General features: G+C 36.9%; 1 protein-coding gene across 1 annotated transcript in view; it reads right to left on the reverse strand.

Annotated features, from left to right (window-relative positions):
* Window positions 1–5,912: 5,912 nt before the first annotated feature.
* The window catches only part of LOC123262304 (zinc finger protein swm), an 84,442-nt gene continuing 75,660 nt past the window's right edge, over window positions 5,913–14,694 (reverse strand). Inside the window, exon 9 of the mRNA XM_044724488.1 lies at window positions 5,913–6,199. Coding sequence (XP_044580423.1) covers window positions 6,119–6,199 — 81 coding nt within the window. The 3' untranslated portion in view covers window positions 5,913–6,118. The remainder of the gene's footprint in view (window positions 6,200–14,694) is intronic.

Raw genomic sequence — 14,694 nt, forward strand, 5'->3', positions numbered from 1 at the left:
TCTTCTGCTATTTGCTCTTCTTCTTTCGGTGGAACGCAAGTCTTTAAGGACTTCTGTTGCAAACGTGTTGGTAGCGTTCCAGGCAGCTTCTGATGACAACATTGCTTCCACTAGTGAATCTGGTTGCATTCTCTGGTTCAGGATCCTCTCCAGTTCTTCACGCTGTGGATCGAAACGAGGACATACAAAGAAGACGTGCTCCGCGTCTTCAGCAGCTCCTGGGCAGGACGGGCACTCCGAAGAGTCATCGTGCTTAAAGCGGTGTAGATACTCTCGAAAACACCCATGTCCCGACAACATCTGCGTAAGATAGTAATTGACCTCACCGTGATTCCGGTTAAGCCAAATGTTGATCCGAGGTATGAGACGGTGCGTCCACCTACCCTTCTCTGCAGCATCCCATTGTAGTTGCGATCGGCCTATGCTCTTCTGCCGTTCTTCAATTCTAAGTTCTTCAGGGCTCAGTTGACCTTTTTCGTTGGTAAAGGGCCCGTCTTTCCTCTGCTAGAACTCTAAGAGGTAGGGTTCCAGCAATGACGCACACTGCTTCTTCTGATATAGTGCGGAAGGCACTAGCTACTCGTAGGGCACTCAGTCGGTATATTGGTCCAGCTTTTCTCTATGATTCTTGGGTTTCCAGTGCATCAGCCCAAATGGATATTCCGTGAGCACTGATGTGACTACTGATGACAATAGTAGCCTCCTGCTCTGCATTGGGCCTCCGATGTTAGGCATCAGCCGTGCGAGACTAGCCCTTACTACTGACGCTTTGGCACTGACATGTTTCACCTGCTGTTTGAAGTTGAGTCGTGCATCCAGCATCACTCCCAGATAACGGATAAATGGTTGTGATGTGATTTCTTGTTCTCCGACTCTCAACTTGATGGTTTCTACCATTTTTCTGCTGGTGATGAGCACTGCCTCGGTTTTATGCTTGGCTAGTTGCAAGTTCATCATGTCCATCCACAAATTGACTCGTCTGAATGTAATATCAAATGCCATTTCTATCTCTTCGAGGTGCTTTGCGACAATCACGACAGCTACGTCATCCGCATATGCTACAAGTTTGACTCCCGTAGGCAATGCTATTCTCAGGAGGCCATCATACATGATGTTCCATATCAGAGGACCTAAGACTGATCCCTGTGGCACTCCTCCGGAGATTTCGTACACTTCCGTACCATTCGTCGTGTCATATTTCAGGAGCCTGTTCGTGAAGTAGCTCGCTACTATTCTGCGAAGGTATCCTGGTATGTTTTTTTCTTCTAGAGCCCGCATAACGCAGTCCCAGTTAGCGGAGTTGAAGGCATTCTTGAGGTCCAAAGCAGCCACCAAGCAGTATTTCTTCTTTCCACCCTTCCATCTCGTTCCGGCGATTGCATCCTTGGCTATATCAACAACCAATTTGATAGCATCCAGAGTTGACCGTCCTTTTCGGAAACCAAACTGGTTCTCTGCTAGGAGTGGATCGACTAAAGCCTCTATTCTCTGATGAATTATGCGCTCGAATATCTTGCCGGCCGTGTCTAACATGCAGAGTGGTCGGTAGGATGACAGTTCTTCCGGCGGCTTTTTCCCCTTCGGAAGTAACACTAGCCGTTGCTGTTTCCACTTCTGGGGAAAAGTCCCTTCCTTCAGGCATGTATCGTAAACGTCCAGGAATAATGTCGGTGCTGCCCTAAGGATTGATTTCAGGGCAATATTAGGAATTCCGTCCAATCCCGGCGCCTTATTATTCCCTACTCGATTTCCTGCCTCTATCAACTCGTCCAACGTGATAGTTGGGATGTCTTCAGAATTGAGCTGTTCCAACTTGTAGGTGAATACCAGCTGTTGGGGAAACAACGTAGTAACAATCTTCTCTAGGAGTTGTGGACACGTAGGTGATGGCATTGGTTGGCATTTCAAGTGGGTCATAACCACCTTATACGGTCTGCCCCATGGATCTTTCTCGACTTCTGCGACCAGTTCCTTCCAGCAACGTCTTTTGCTTTCTTTGATGGCTCTGTTCAGTTCTCGACGGGCCTTTTTATACTCTGCCAACAGCTCTGCGGAGTTAGATCGTCTGTAGCCACGCTGAGACTTTCTTCTTTTTTTAAGACACTTTGAGCGTAGAATGCTAATGTGATCGTTCCACCAGTGCATTGAAGGTCTTGAATTTATGCGACGTTTCCGAGACATACTAGCGTCGCAAGCCTGGGTGACTCTTCTCATTAGGTCCTTGGTCTTCTCTTCAGCAGTTTCTACGATGATCGGATTGCAGTCTAAGGCTACTACTAAAGCAGTGGGGTCGAGAGTCTTAACTTTCCACCCAACCGCGCTAGCGCTCCGGTTGTCTCTTGTTAGTTTCTGGCCAGTTGATATTTCCCATAGTATCGCACTATGGTTGCTGGCTGTATAGATGTTCAATACTTTCCAAGAAAAAACTCTTCGAGCTAAGCAACTGCTGACAAATGTTAGGTCGACAGTTGAGTTTGCCTCTCCCTTAATATACGTTGGCGTGTCACCGGTATTAAGAAGGATCACGTCCAGAGTGGCCATTGCCTCGAGAAGTGCTTTTCCACGTGTATTAGTGAACTTGCTGCCCCAGTCTGTTGCCCAGGAATTGAAGTCACCAGCTATTGCCACGGGAAATTGTTTTCTTGCGTCCTCAGTTAGCCGATCAAGGAAGTCTTCAAAATGCTCATTAGAGAGACTAGGTGATGCATAGCAACTGTAGAAGCGGAGGCCATCTACCCATGCTGCTACGAAGCCAGCTTCTTTATTGTTGACTGTTCTCTGAAAAGGACATTTACCGCAGGACCAGATGACGGCTTTGTTAGTGCTGTCGGATTCCCAGGGTTGGTTACTCAGATGTCTATAAGGCTCACTTATAAGTGCTACATCTGCCTCTAATTCGCGCACAGTTTGCATGAGCAGGTCATGCGCAGCCTCACAATGATTGAGGTTGAGCTGCACTATCTTCATGTTCTTGGCTTCGTTATCTTCTGGAGCGCTTCTTGGAAGATGGGGCATCTGTTCGTGCCTGCATGCTGAGCCGCCTTTTCTACGCCGTGCCGTTCAAAGCACAGTGCACATTTAGCTGGATTTTTACAATCAGCAATTTTGTGTCCTTCTTTTCCGCACCTTATGCAGAGCTTAGACCGGTCAACTTCGCTTTTGCACTGCGATCCGAAGTGCCCAAAGTGCCAGCATTTGAAGCATTGTATGGGTCTCTTCGTTGCTCTCATTCGGCAATTAGACCAGCCTATCCTTATTTTGCAGTTTCCCTCCAGTAACTTTTGTGCTGCAGCTGCTGGTAGTGACACTGTGGCTGTCTGTGTACCCCTAAAGGCTTTACGAATCTTGATTGCCTCTAGTGGGATTTCACAACTTTCTCCAGCTTCCCTCTTTAGAGCGGTCTGAATATGCTCTTTCGTCGTGTCGTCATCGACATCTCGGATCTCGATGGTCTCCTGTGGCCCTTTGCAAATCACTTTGGCCTCCTCCTTAAGGATGTCCGCGATCGTCTTTTGCAGACCTTGGCCTTTGTCAGTGCTCTTCCTCGAAATCGTAATCAACAAGTCCCCACTTCTGGTCTTGTTGATCTTATCCACAGTTGAACGAACCTGCTCATCTGGGACGTCCTGCTTTATACGACGCAGAATCTCAGCATACTTTGTTTTCTCGGCCGGGCGGATGATCAGTGCGTCGGGTCTGATCCATTTGCGTAGTTTTCTTCCGCTTATGCTCTGGCCTGGGCTCCTTCGGCGGCTGTTTTGAGAGTTGCTCTCTAGCTAGCCTTCTCTTCTCCTTCTTAGACTGTACTTTTTCCCAGTCAGTCGTCTTCTTGGGTTCGTCGCCCTGCCCTGCCAGTTGTTGGGGAGGGCTTTTTTTCAAGTCCTTCTTCTTTGTGACTTTGTCGGTTGGCTCTGGCGAATCTCGGTCCTTTCTCTTTCCAAACCTTGTGTCAGTTTCACCCTTGTCCTCAGCAGCAGATTCACCGTCACCGTCGGCTCCAGTGTCCATTGCTTCTTCCGTCTCAGTTTCAGTTTCAATGCGGCGTCGGGATGACTGCCATTCCTCGTCCAGTTTCTTGAATCTTCCAAGAGCCTTGACTACACCGGTTGTCTTGGTCTTTATCTCCTTGTGGATATTGACCTTAGTTTGGACAAACTCTTGCAGCTCAATGGTCAGCTTCTCAAAGCGCTCCAACGCTTGCGTTCTCTTCATGCCAGCGCTTGCTTCAATCGCTGCTTGTTGAGCATGAAGCCCGTTTCTATTCTTGTTTGTTTCCTGTAAGTTACTCATACTTTTTTGATTTACCAGCGCATCGTACGGAGTGGAGTGGGTTGCCATAACTAGGAACGGGTGTACCCTCGGAGATAGTACTCCTACCCCAGTTCCCTGAGGCCTAGCCGACACTTAGCCAGTCCCGGAATACACGGACGGACTAGACTCGCTCGGAGCGGTGAAGATTCCGATCTCTAACACTCACTGCGTACTTCCTGATCAAGGCCCGAAGTGGCTGGCTCCTGATCCACTGCTGCAACTTTCACCTCGGCAGAGCAAGCTCACATCAGCCGTGGCCTGCATCGTCGGAAACTACGATACAGGTTCCGGACACTCCCAGTGAGTTACAGCAGGAACCAATCGTCTTGCTAGGTCAGTTAGTGTGACCAACCCATTAAAGGGGAGTTTTGCCTACGGGAGCTTATTTTGTTTGGTTATTTTGCTTGGCTCCTACCCGCTGTACCTCATCAACTAAGAGATTAAGTGTCATCCGAAGACAGCGAGCGTTCTCCGCTCGGGGAGACGCGCCCGGTAGCAGTATCTCTTCTGCCCCGAGTGTGTGTGTATGTGTGTGTGTGTGTATGTGTGTGTGTGTGTGTATGTGTGTAACCCTCTTATAACTTTTAACGGCTTGACCGATTTCATCGCGGTTGGCGCCAATCGAAAGGACTTGACCAAACAGATTTTGAATATAATTTGGACCGATTCGGACTGGTAGATTTTGAGAAATCTCAAAAAAACTACAAAAAACATTTTTTTCAAACGTGGTTTTTTTGGAATAACTTTGAAACGGCTATACCGATCAATTCCAAAAACTAATCAGCTTTTAACCTCAAAAAACCACGTTGATCGCCGCCAGCCTGGTCAAAATCGATTGATTTGTTCGTGTTATCGTTGTCGAAAGAAAACCCAAAAAAGTGTTTTTTCGGAATTACTTCGGAATTTCTAATTCAATCAAATCAAACTTAAGAATTATTCATGAGGCTTAAAAAATGCGTCGAATGCCGCCAACCGCGTGAAAATCGGTTCATTCATTCAAAAGTTATTGCGGTTTGAAAATTCAAAAATTAGTGTTTTATTTAATTTATATCAGACTTTTGAGTTCGGAGAGCTCAAATGACACGAAAATTATATTTTTGAGCTTACAAAGTTCTAAAATGTAATTAATGCAATATTGAGCTTTTAATTATGGAATTAGCGGGAAGTTACAGGGATGGCCTCTAGGGTCAACCGTTTTTCTAATTTTTTCGTTAATTATTAGGCTACGTAGATTGAATTTATAAATTTTTAGGAAGTTTTAAAAATTTGACTACTTCGCGTGGATCTCCTTAATACGTTTTTTTGAAAATTTTGATCAGTCCATTATATTTTTAAATACCAACTATATAATAAACAAAGATAACAAATTTACAAATGCTTATTTATTTCATAATTTTTGCATTTAAAATGTAAAATGGGATAATGAGTAGAAATATTATACAAAACATTGCGATTTGTTAGAGAAATAAGAAAGATCGTTCTTTTTTGCCTATTATTTTACTTCTGGTAATAATTTTCTATTTGACCCTTTGCTATGTGTTTTGTTTCTTTGTGATACTTAAATTTAGTAGAATATAACTATAATTTCAACGTAAAATACATTTAATGCAACGAATATGACATTTATTTCAACGTATCTTACATTAAGTATTATGAAAGTTAAAAAACGTAAATTCAAATACACGACCATTCAATGATACACTGATTACATAAGAAATAAACATGCATTTTCTTAAAAGCACGTAGTAGATTTTTAAATAACTCATTTTGCAACAGAATTCATCCACAAATGATTGGATAAATATTGCTATCGCCGCCAACTCCTTGATTCTCCATCTTCTTCTTCTTCTTCTTCATGCTCTTCTAACAACATTATTTCAGCAGGATTCTATAATTGTATAAAAAAATTATTATTTATTTATTTATTGATATTAAGGAGTCCTAATCTATGAAACACCGTGTTTATTTTTTCATCTACTAATTCAAAAACTAATAAGTTTTTATTTAGTTATTTTTAATTTCTAATGATTTAAAAATACTGAGAAATCGTTGAAAAAAAAAAAAAAAAACTTACAAAATTGAACTTTTCTATAAAAAAAAGTCGCAGAAATTTTGATTTTTACGATATCGAAAAAAAAAAAACCGACGCTATTATATTTGTAAAACAATATATTTTAAGGAAAAAAATCAATATTTAATGAAGTTTGAAAAACTTAAATTTATTATGAAGTTAAGAATTTCGGGCAGTCGCTTAAGTATGGAGACCTTTGTGACGTATCACAACTTATTGGTTAGACTTCAACCGACAACAGATGGCACACTTAAATTAGAAGGAGATTTATAAATGAGACTTAGTGTTCCATCTTTCTCATTTATAAATCTCCTTCTAAATTTAAAATTGCCTCAAAGTTTGCCTAGGGTCCACTGGACCCCGTGTGTCCTCAACGGGTTAAATTATATTATTTTAAGGTATCACAATGAATAAATTTTCAAAGCAACGTGCATCGCTCAACCCTAGTGGATAACAAAAAAAAATTTTTCGAATTTTTAGCAAGCCAACTTTCTCCTTTCTCCACCAGCCGAGAAAGAATGAAATTCGTACCTAACGGTACGAGTCGATCAACGACAATGGCATGAAAATTAATGAGCTGCTTTACTACAACAAGAACAGATCAAACATTCATGCCGAAATGAGGAAGCTAGCTAGGATCATTGAAACAGCATACGGTCTGGCTTCCAAAAGATATAAGGACATTCCGAATAAAACACCAAGTAGGACAGTGTCAACTACACAAGTATCCTCCTGAATGACACCGCAAACCGAGGCAAGTTTACTACTAAGTCTACCAAGACAACATCGCCAGAGATAAAAAAAGCCATTCGGCAGCCGAAATAGAAGTAGATTTATAATAATAATGATAATACATATCTTAATTCATTGATTAAAAAAACAATTCAATAATAAATTTAAGACTATTTAAAACAAATTTTGTTCAAAAAATTTTCTTGTAAAATAGTGTCTCGAATATTTATTTAACAATTTTAAAAATTATGAGATGTTATTTATCAATGTCCACATTTTAAGTGACTGCTTAGAAACGACAGTTTCCAAGTTAATCAGAATTTTAGAACCACATGAAATTTCAATTGAAGAAGACAATATTTAGAACTAATTTGTGACATAATTACTGACGACCTACCCGAATACATTACATAAAAGACTAATCAATATCATGATTATTGAATCTACATCATGTTTATACCATTATACAGTAGCCAATAATTTTAAAACGGCTGCAACAGTAAAACTGTTTCATTAAACGAACTCTAAAAGGAGTAATATTGGAGCTATTACCACTTTCAAGGAGTGAAAATTGAAGCTATATAAACGAGCTTTACGATGCAATTTACGGAATTTCAATATCTTGTCTAGTTCAGTAATTACACCAAGTTAAAGTAATAAAAACATCAATTTTTACCATTTTCAAAATTTCAAAATTCTGTCATTTCTAACCCGAGTAAAAAAAATTATAAATAATTATATAAACTTATATGTTATTGTATATTACTTATATATAATAATACATAATGAGATGCAGCATTTTTTAATAATTATATATAATCTTATACAATTACATATAATTATATTTCAAATTTCGTTCTCGAGATCACTAGGTAGTACCGCCTTTGTACGCATATTCACATCACAAAGTTCAACTGTAAAAACAAATATAAAGCGTTTCCCAGGTAACCGACTTATTTATCCTCATTACGTTTTTTTGTGCGCTGTAAAGTGAACATCACATTTGAACATCTAATTAATTTAATTAATTTCTTTAAAATAATTTAAATATTCATAAAAAAAATGATGGCTATGAAATTGAAATCCCTGATAGGATTAAATCCTCTCGACAGGGTGCATTTCAGCCACTTTTAATTATTCCAAAATTTAATAATATTAACCTATGCGTAGCTTCGACATTAGAACATTATCTAACTGTTACATCTACTATAATAAACAACAATGAGTCTTTTTCTAACAATTAAAAAACCTTATAAAAAAGCATCAAAAGATACAATCAGCAGATGGATAAGATATTTTTTAATTGAGTGTGAAGTTGGTGAAAACTATACTTCTCACAGTCTTAGACATGCGTCTACTTCAACTACCTTAAACAAAGGAGTTGATATAAGTATTATAAAAAGTCTTGCAGGATGGTCTAATAAATCGAAAGTCTTTGAGAAGTTTTATAACATACCTATAATTAACAATAAAACCACGTTTGCGTCCTCAATATTATCTTAATATTACTTATTATCTAACTATTTATATTACCTAATTATGTTTAAAAAAAAAAAAAAAAAAAAAAAAAAAATTGTTCACGATTCAATTTGTAATGAATAATTTAATTGTTCATTATTCCTAATAAAAAAAAAATTTTTTTAATTGAACTTTATTGTTTCTTACTTAATATTTAATTTACATGTTACAGCTCTGAACATCTACCTAGTGATCTCGAGAACGATATTTGAAATATAATTGTGTAATCAAGCGAGGTCGCCGAAGGCGACCGAAGCTCGATTATAATTATATTGATAATTTCGTTTGAAGAGATCACTCCCACCCATCTTTCACCATCCCAGTGATCTCTTCAAATTAAGCTTTAGCTAAACTGTATGAGGATAAATAAGTCAGCTACCTGGGAAACGCTTTATATTTGTTTTTACAGTTGAACTTTGTGATGTGAATATGCGTACAAAGGCGGTACTACCTAGTGATCTCTTCGAACGAAATTATCAATACAATTATAATCGAGCTTCGGTCGCCTTCGGACGCCTTCGGCGACCTCGCTCGATTACACAATTATATATAATCATATATAATTTTATATCATTCTATAGAATTGTACAAAAGTTACAAACATTATTATATACAATTATATAAAATTATATATAATGATATGTAAACTGATAAAAAGATTTATTAACTATTAGAAATTTAATTTATTTGAAGACAATTATTTAATTTATTAAATTTTAATAAATATTTTGTTGAGTGAATTTCTTTCATTTGCAATGTCATATGATATGAAAATTGCTCATAAACAAAAATCATCTTTATAAATTAATTGCATTAATAATATTATATTATAATAACGTTTATTGTAATATACCGAATTCTATAACAGCTCATAATTATCTTTTATATTTTTAAATATTAAAAACTTTAATTTATTTAGTGATTTGAATTATTATCATGTATTCCAGCTATCGAGTTATAAAAAATGTCAAGAGAAAATTGCTATTTTTGCTTTTGATTTTAAATAAATATTTGTTAACTGTTAACAAATATTTATTAACATTTAATAAATCGTATTTAATAAATAATTTATTAACTGGTAATAAATATTGATTAAATCCCATGATGTTAAAAAATCACTTATTAACAGTTAATAAAGCTCATTAAATATAAACAAATTCTTCTATCAGTGTAACTATATGGAAATCATGTATAATTATATATGAATCATATACAATTGTATATAATTTTTTTTATTTCAGTGGGTATTTTGTGATTACTATAAAACATTTTGTTTTTATCTCAGAGTCTGCTACTCCAATGATTAATAATCTATTAAACTATAGTATTTTGTGGATGAAATAATAGGAACTGTATTAATTAAGTTTACTTATAAAAATTGATTATGTATACGATTTGCATTACTTGTAGTTATTTCAAATTCCGCTCTACAAGTAAGTCTCGTAGGTCAAGTAAGTCTCAGAGGTAAACAAGTAGCGTGTCAGTCTTTCAAGCGTCAGGCCCCCGGTTCGATCTCCGTGCACGCCGAATTTTTATTTATTTTTATAGAAATAATTATATATAATTCTATGTAATTAAGTCTAATTTTATATAATTATATCTAATTCTATATAATTATATAGGGTCATTTTTCATTTATAATTATGTATAAGTATATATAATCTTTTTTACCCGGGAAAATATTCGCCCGATTGAGCTCATCTTTGAACTTAACCTTGGTCTTTATCGATAGATAAAGCATGTTGAATTTGAGAAGAATTGGTTAGTAATTGTTAGCGCTATTGTGGCGTTATCGTGCTGACAAGCCGCGTTATATCGTATGAATATATATACCCTGATAGCCACACTTTCTCTTCAAGATTTGGAATATCCGTGATTATAGTAAAATTAACGGAAAGTTTACGACAAGTCTTGCTGTTCCGGGTATTGTCGGTAACATGCTGTAAAGTTGTACAGTAAGTAGCAGAAAGCTGGTGCCGTTTTTAGAGGGAAAGAAATCCGAAAAGTTTGCTCTACAATAAGTTGCTGTAAAGATACCGCTATATTTCTATGAAAAGTTATAGCTAATTTTACTTCAAGTTTTTTTCGGGTAAACCCATGACTGTAATTTATATGAAAATTGCTATTTTTACTTTTGATTTTAAATAAATATTTGTTAACAGTTAACGAATATTCATTAATCGTTAATAAATATTTATTAACAGTTAATAAATTGTACTTAATAAATTACTTATTAATAACTGTTAACAAATATTTATTAACATTTAATAAATCGTATTAAATAAATAATTTATTAACTGTAAATAAATATTTATTAAATCCTATGATGTTAAAAAATCATTTATTAACAGTTAATAAAGCTTATTAAATATGAATAAATCTTTCTATCAGTGTAATACTATACGGAAATCATATATAAGGTAAAAGACCCAGATATTGACACTGGCCTAGTTGTTTGACACTTGCAATTTTATTCTAATTAAAAAAAAAAAAAAATGTTCTCAGAACATCAATTATCTTAAAATTTATAATTCAAAAATTATATTTATTAATTTATCAGAGTTAATTTGTTTTTCTATTTTCTATTTCTATGAGTTTCTAGTGTATAGGCTTTTTATGCCCCTTTACACCCCAAGCCTTTCTCAACATTAATGATTTTGCTTGGTTACTGCTCTTTATTTTTGCGGCTGTGGCCCGACTTGTGCTTTCGGTACCGTATTCACCCTGAACCTCAACTTTTTAGGCTGTTGGAACAGAATCATGGGGAAACCACAGAGAAAACGCCTGATAGTACAGTCGGAGCTGGGCTAAGTCTACACCCTGATAGCCAAACTTACCGAAAGTTTACATCAATTTGTACTTCAACTTGTCGACAATCTGTTGCCGAAACTGGTCATAACATTTCCAACATAAACTGTAGCACAAGTCTTGATGTAAACTTGCCGTAAAGTGGCAGATAATAATTGTAGATGTGGCAGATTGTAAAAATTTTAACGTTTGTACTCTCAAAAGGTAACTTATCTGTATCCCGGGTAAAAAAGATTATATATAATTATATAAAATTATTTGTATATAATTATTTCCATAGAAATAAAAAAAAATCCAGCGAGCGCGGGAACCGAACCTCGGACCTGATGCTTGGAAGACTGATTCATTACCTATTCATCTACTAGACTTACTTGAAGAGTGGAGTTTGTAATAACTACAAGTAATAAAAATCGTATACATGATCGACTCGTAATGAATAAATTTTTTTATTAAATTTATAAATTATTAATATATATATATACTAGCTGACCCGGCAAACGTTGTTTTGCCATGTGAATAATTTCTAGAGAATTTCTAGTGTAGAAAAAAAATTACTAACTTATTGAAAGTGTATAAGGATGAGGAATACGAGTGAAAAAGGCCTGGAGCGCTGTGAACGATGAGGGAATATTGTTTAAAAATAACAAAACACCAAAAATTAATTGTTTTAATTCATCAAAAGTAATAATTATTTATATAATCAATTAATTACATAATATTAATCTCTTAATGCTGCAGCGTGAACAATATTTTTTGTTAGCCCGTCTTTAGCTAATACAAACAAACTTGATGGTTTACCCACTCGAGAGCATGCAACGTATAATTGTCCGTGTGAAAAACATGGTGTGCTCAAATCTAAGCCACAAACAGACATTGTTTGGCCTTGGGATTTATTAATAGTCATTGCAAATGCCAATCTAATCGGAAATTGAATACGCTTAAATTGAATTGGCACATCTGTGGGTATAATAGGTATTCGTGGTATCAATATATTTTCACCTCGAAACTTGCCATTTAAAATAGTGCCTTCGATAACGTTTTTCATTAATTTTTTAATGACTAATCGCGTACCGTTGCATAGCCGTGGCGGGTTCAAATTAAGAAGCAAAATTATTGGAGATCCAACCTTCAATTGTAAGTTATGTGGTGGCATGCCTGGCAAATCTAGTGAGTTCAAAAACTCTGTTGGAAAATTTACAGCTTCAGTGTCATCGCAAACTGTATCAATAGATTTATATGATACCAAGTCTCCTGGCAATAACTGTTGTATCTTCAGATTTAAAATGTCAACGTTCACATTTTTTGCAACTAACATTGCTCTTTCTGCAAGCCACTCGAGATTTATGTAATTCGTGTGTACATCAGGAAATATTCGTTCAATGAGAGCATCTTGCGAATCAATGATTGTGCAGAAATCATTCGCTAATTTTATGTATCCAGTTTCAGCTATAGTGACTTTTCCATCGCCGATATCTAAGAGTTGTTTTGAGAATGTTTCAGCGGATGGATTTTGAAGCATTTGAACGCGCATATTTACTTTCAGCTGTACTATTTCAACATTACGCCACAATGTCGATGATTTTAAGCAGGCGTTGATTTCATCAGCGTATGTTGAACGTGGAATGACGGGAAGTGTTTGTCTGAAGTCACCTGAAAGGACTAACAGAGTGCCACCAAATAGTTTGTCATTGTTTTTAATATCTTTCAATGTCCTGTTCAACGCCTCAAGCGAATGTTTGTGTGTTAAGGTACACTCATCCCAGATGATAATTTTACACTGTTTCAGCACTGTGGCTATGGACGATTGTTTTTTTATGTTGTACACTGCGTCAAGGTTATTTTGAATATTTAGTGGTAGCTTAAATACTGAATGAGCTGTTCTGCCTCCATCCAATAAAGTTGCCGCAATGCCCGATGATGCAACGACCAATGCGATGCCATTATTGGATCGTATTTTGGCGAGAATTAGCGAAATAAGGAATGTCTTGCCAGTTCTACCTGGTGCATCTAAAAAGAAGAATCCACCTTGTCCTGCTGAAACTGCGAGCATAATGCGGTCGTAAATGGTTCTTTGTTCCTCATTCATTAGTGGGACATTGCAAGTAACAATCGCCGCCGTTTCTACAGTGTTGTACTGCATTTCACGATTCATTTCAGTGTTCATTAAATCAGTTTCACCTCGATTTGGCGAATTCATACCGAAATGACTGAGTGGTAAGTTGGCAATGATAATGCAAAGATCCTCAATAGCAATCAATGCTTCATTGTACATATCGTCGCTGAATGTTATCGCTAGATCGTTACACCGTGTACGATGTTGATGCAATGTATCATCAGTCATTGAATCTTTGTGATTATCCCACAATATCTCTGCTCGGGCTGGAAAACATGTAGTCAACACTATAGCGAATAGTAGACGAATTTGTATTGCTGTACAGTTCAATGCTGCTTCAGCAAGCATACATTCCCACTGATTGTCATCTTCTAGCAAGCCGAGTGCAAGGCATGCATCTTTATACGTTGTATACTGTTGCCCATTCACTTTACGTATATCTTGAAATGACAATGGGCCAGTAACATTAACCAACAATAATCGAAAATAAAAGCACTCAGTCTGTCTTGGATTCACTGTAAATACTCGCCCCAAGGCGTTTGATTTAAATAAATTGGGGCATGCATCAACTGGTGAGCCTTGCTTGCGGGGTATCCATTGTTTTGTTTGAGCCCATGTGAAATAGCGTGGTACTTGTGAATAGAGTAAAGTACGTGCAAAGGCACCAAAATCATCCGCACGATTACACAATTCAAAAAATTCAGTGAGTGTAGTTTTTGGTGGATTTATAGCACGATCAATCGCTGTCTCGTTCGTAAAATATACACGCTGACCATTTTCAAGATGAACGGCTAACTGAACAACTGCTGGATTCCGTTCATGAATTGGAAAACCAAAGATATGCCAAACAGCTTCATTGGAGCTGATGTACCGACCTATTTGGTAGAGCGTTATTTCATCGTTTTTATTTACTGGAGAAGCATTCACATTGGTATTTTCCACTCTAAACACCGCCATGTCACTGCCTTTATGGATACACTTGCAAATGTATTTGATGCTCTTCACAGAACTGCAGAACTCAACATTAATATGAGCATTGTATGTTTTGCTCAGCAAGGGCGAATATGGCACGACCCAACGATTGTCAATATCAATGTCTGTGTTGCTGATGTTTTTAATAAATGATTTGAATGGACTTCAG

This window comes from Cotesia glomerata, linkage group LG3 (genome assembly GCF_020080835.1).
Source record: "Cotesia glomerata isolate CgM1 linkage group LG3, MPM_Cglom_v2.3, whole genome shotgun sequence".
Taxonomy (NCBI): domain Eukaryota; kingdom Metazoa; phylum Arthropoda; class Insecta; order Hymenoptera; family Braconidae; genus Cotesia; species Cotesia glomerata.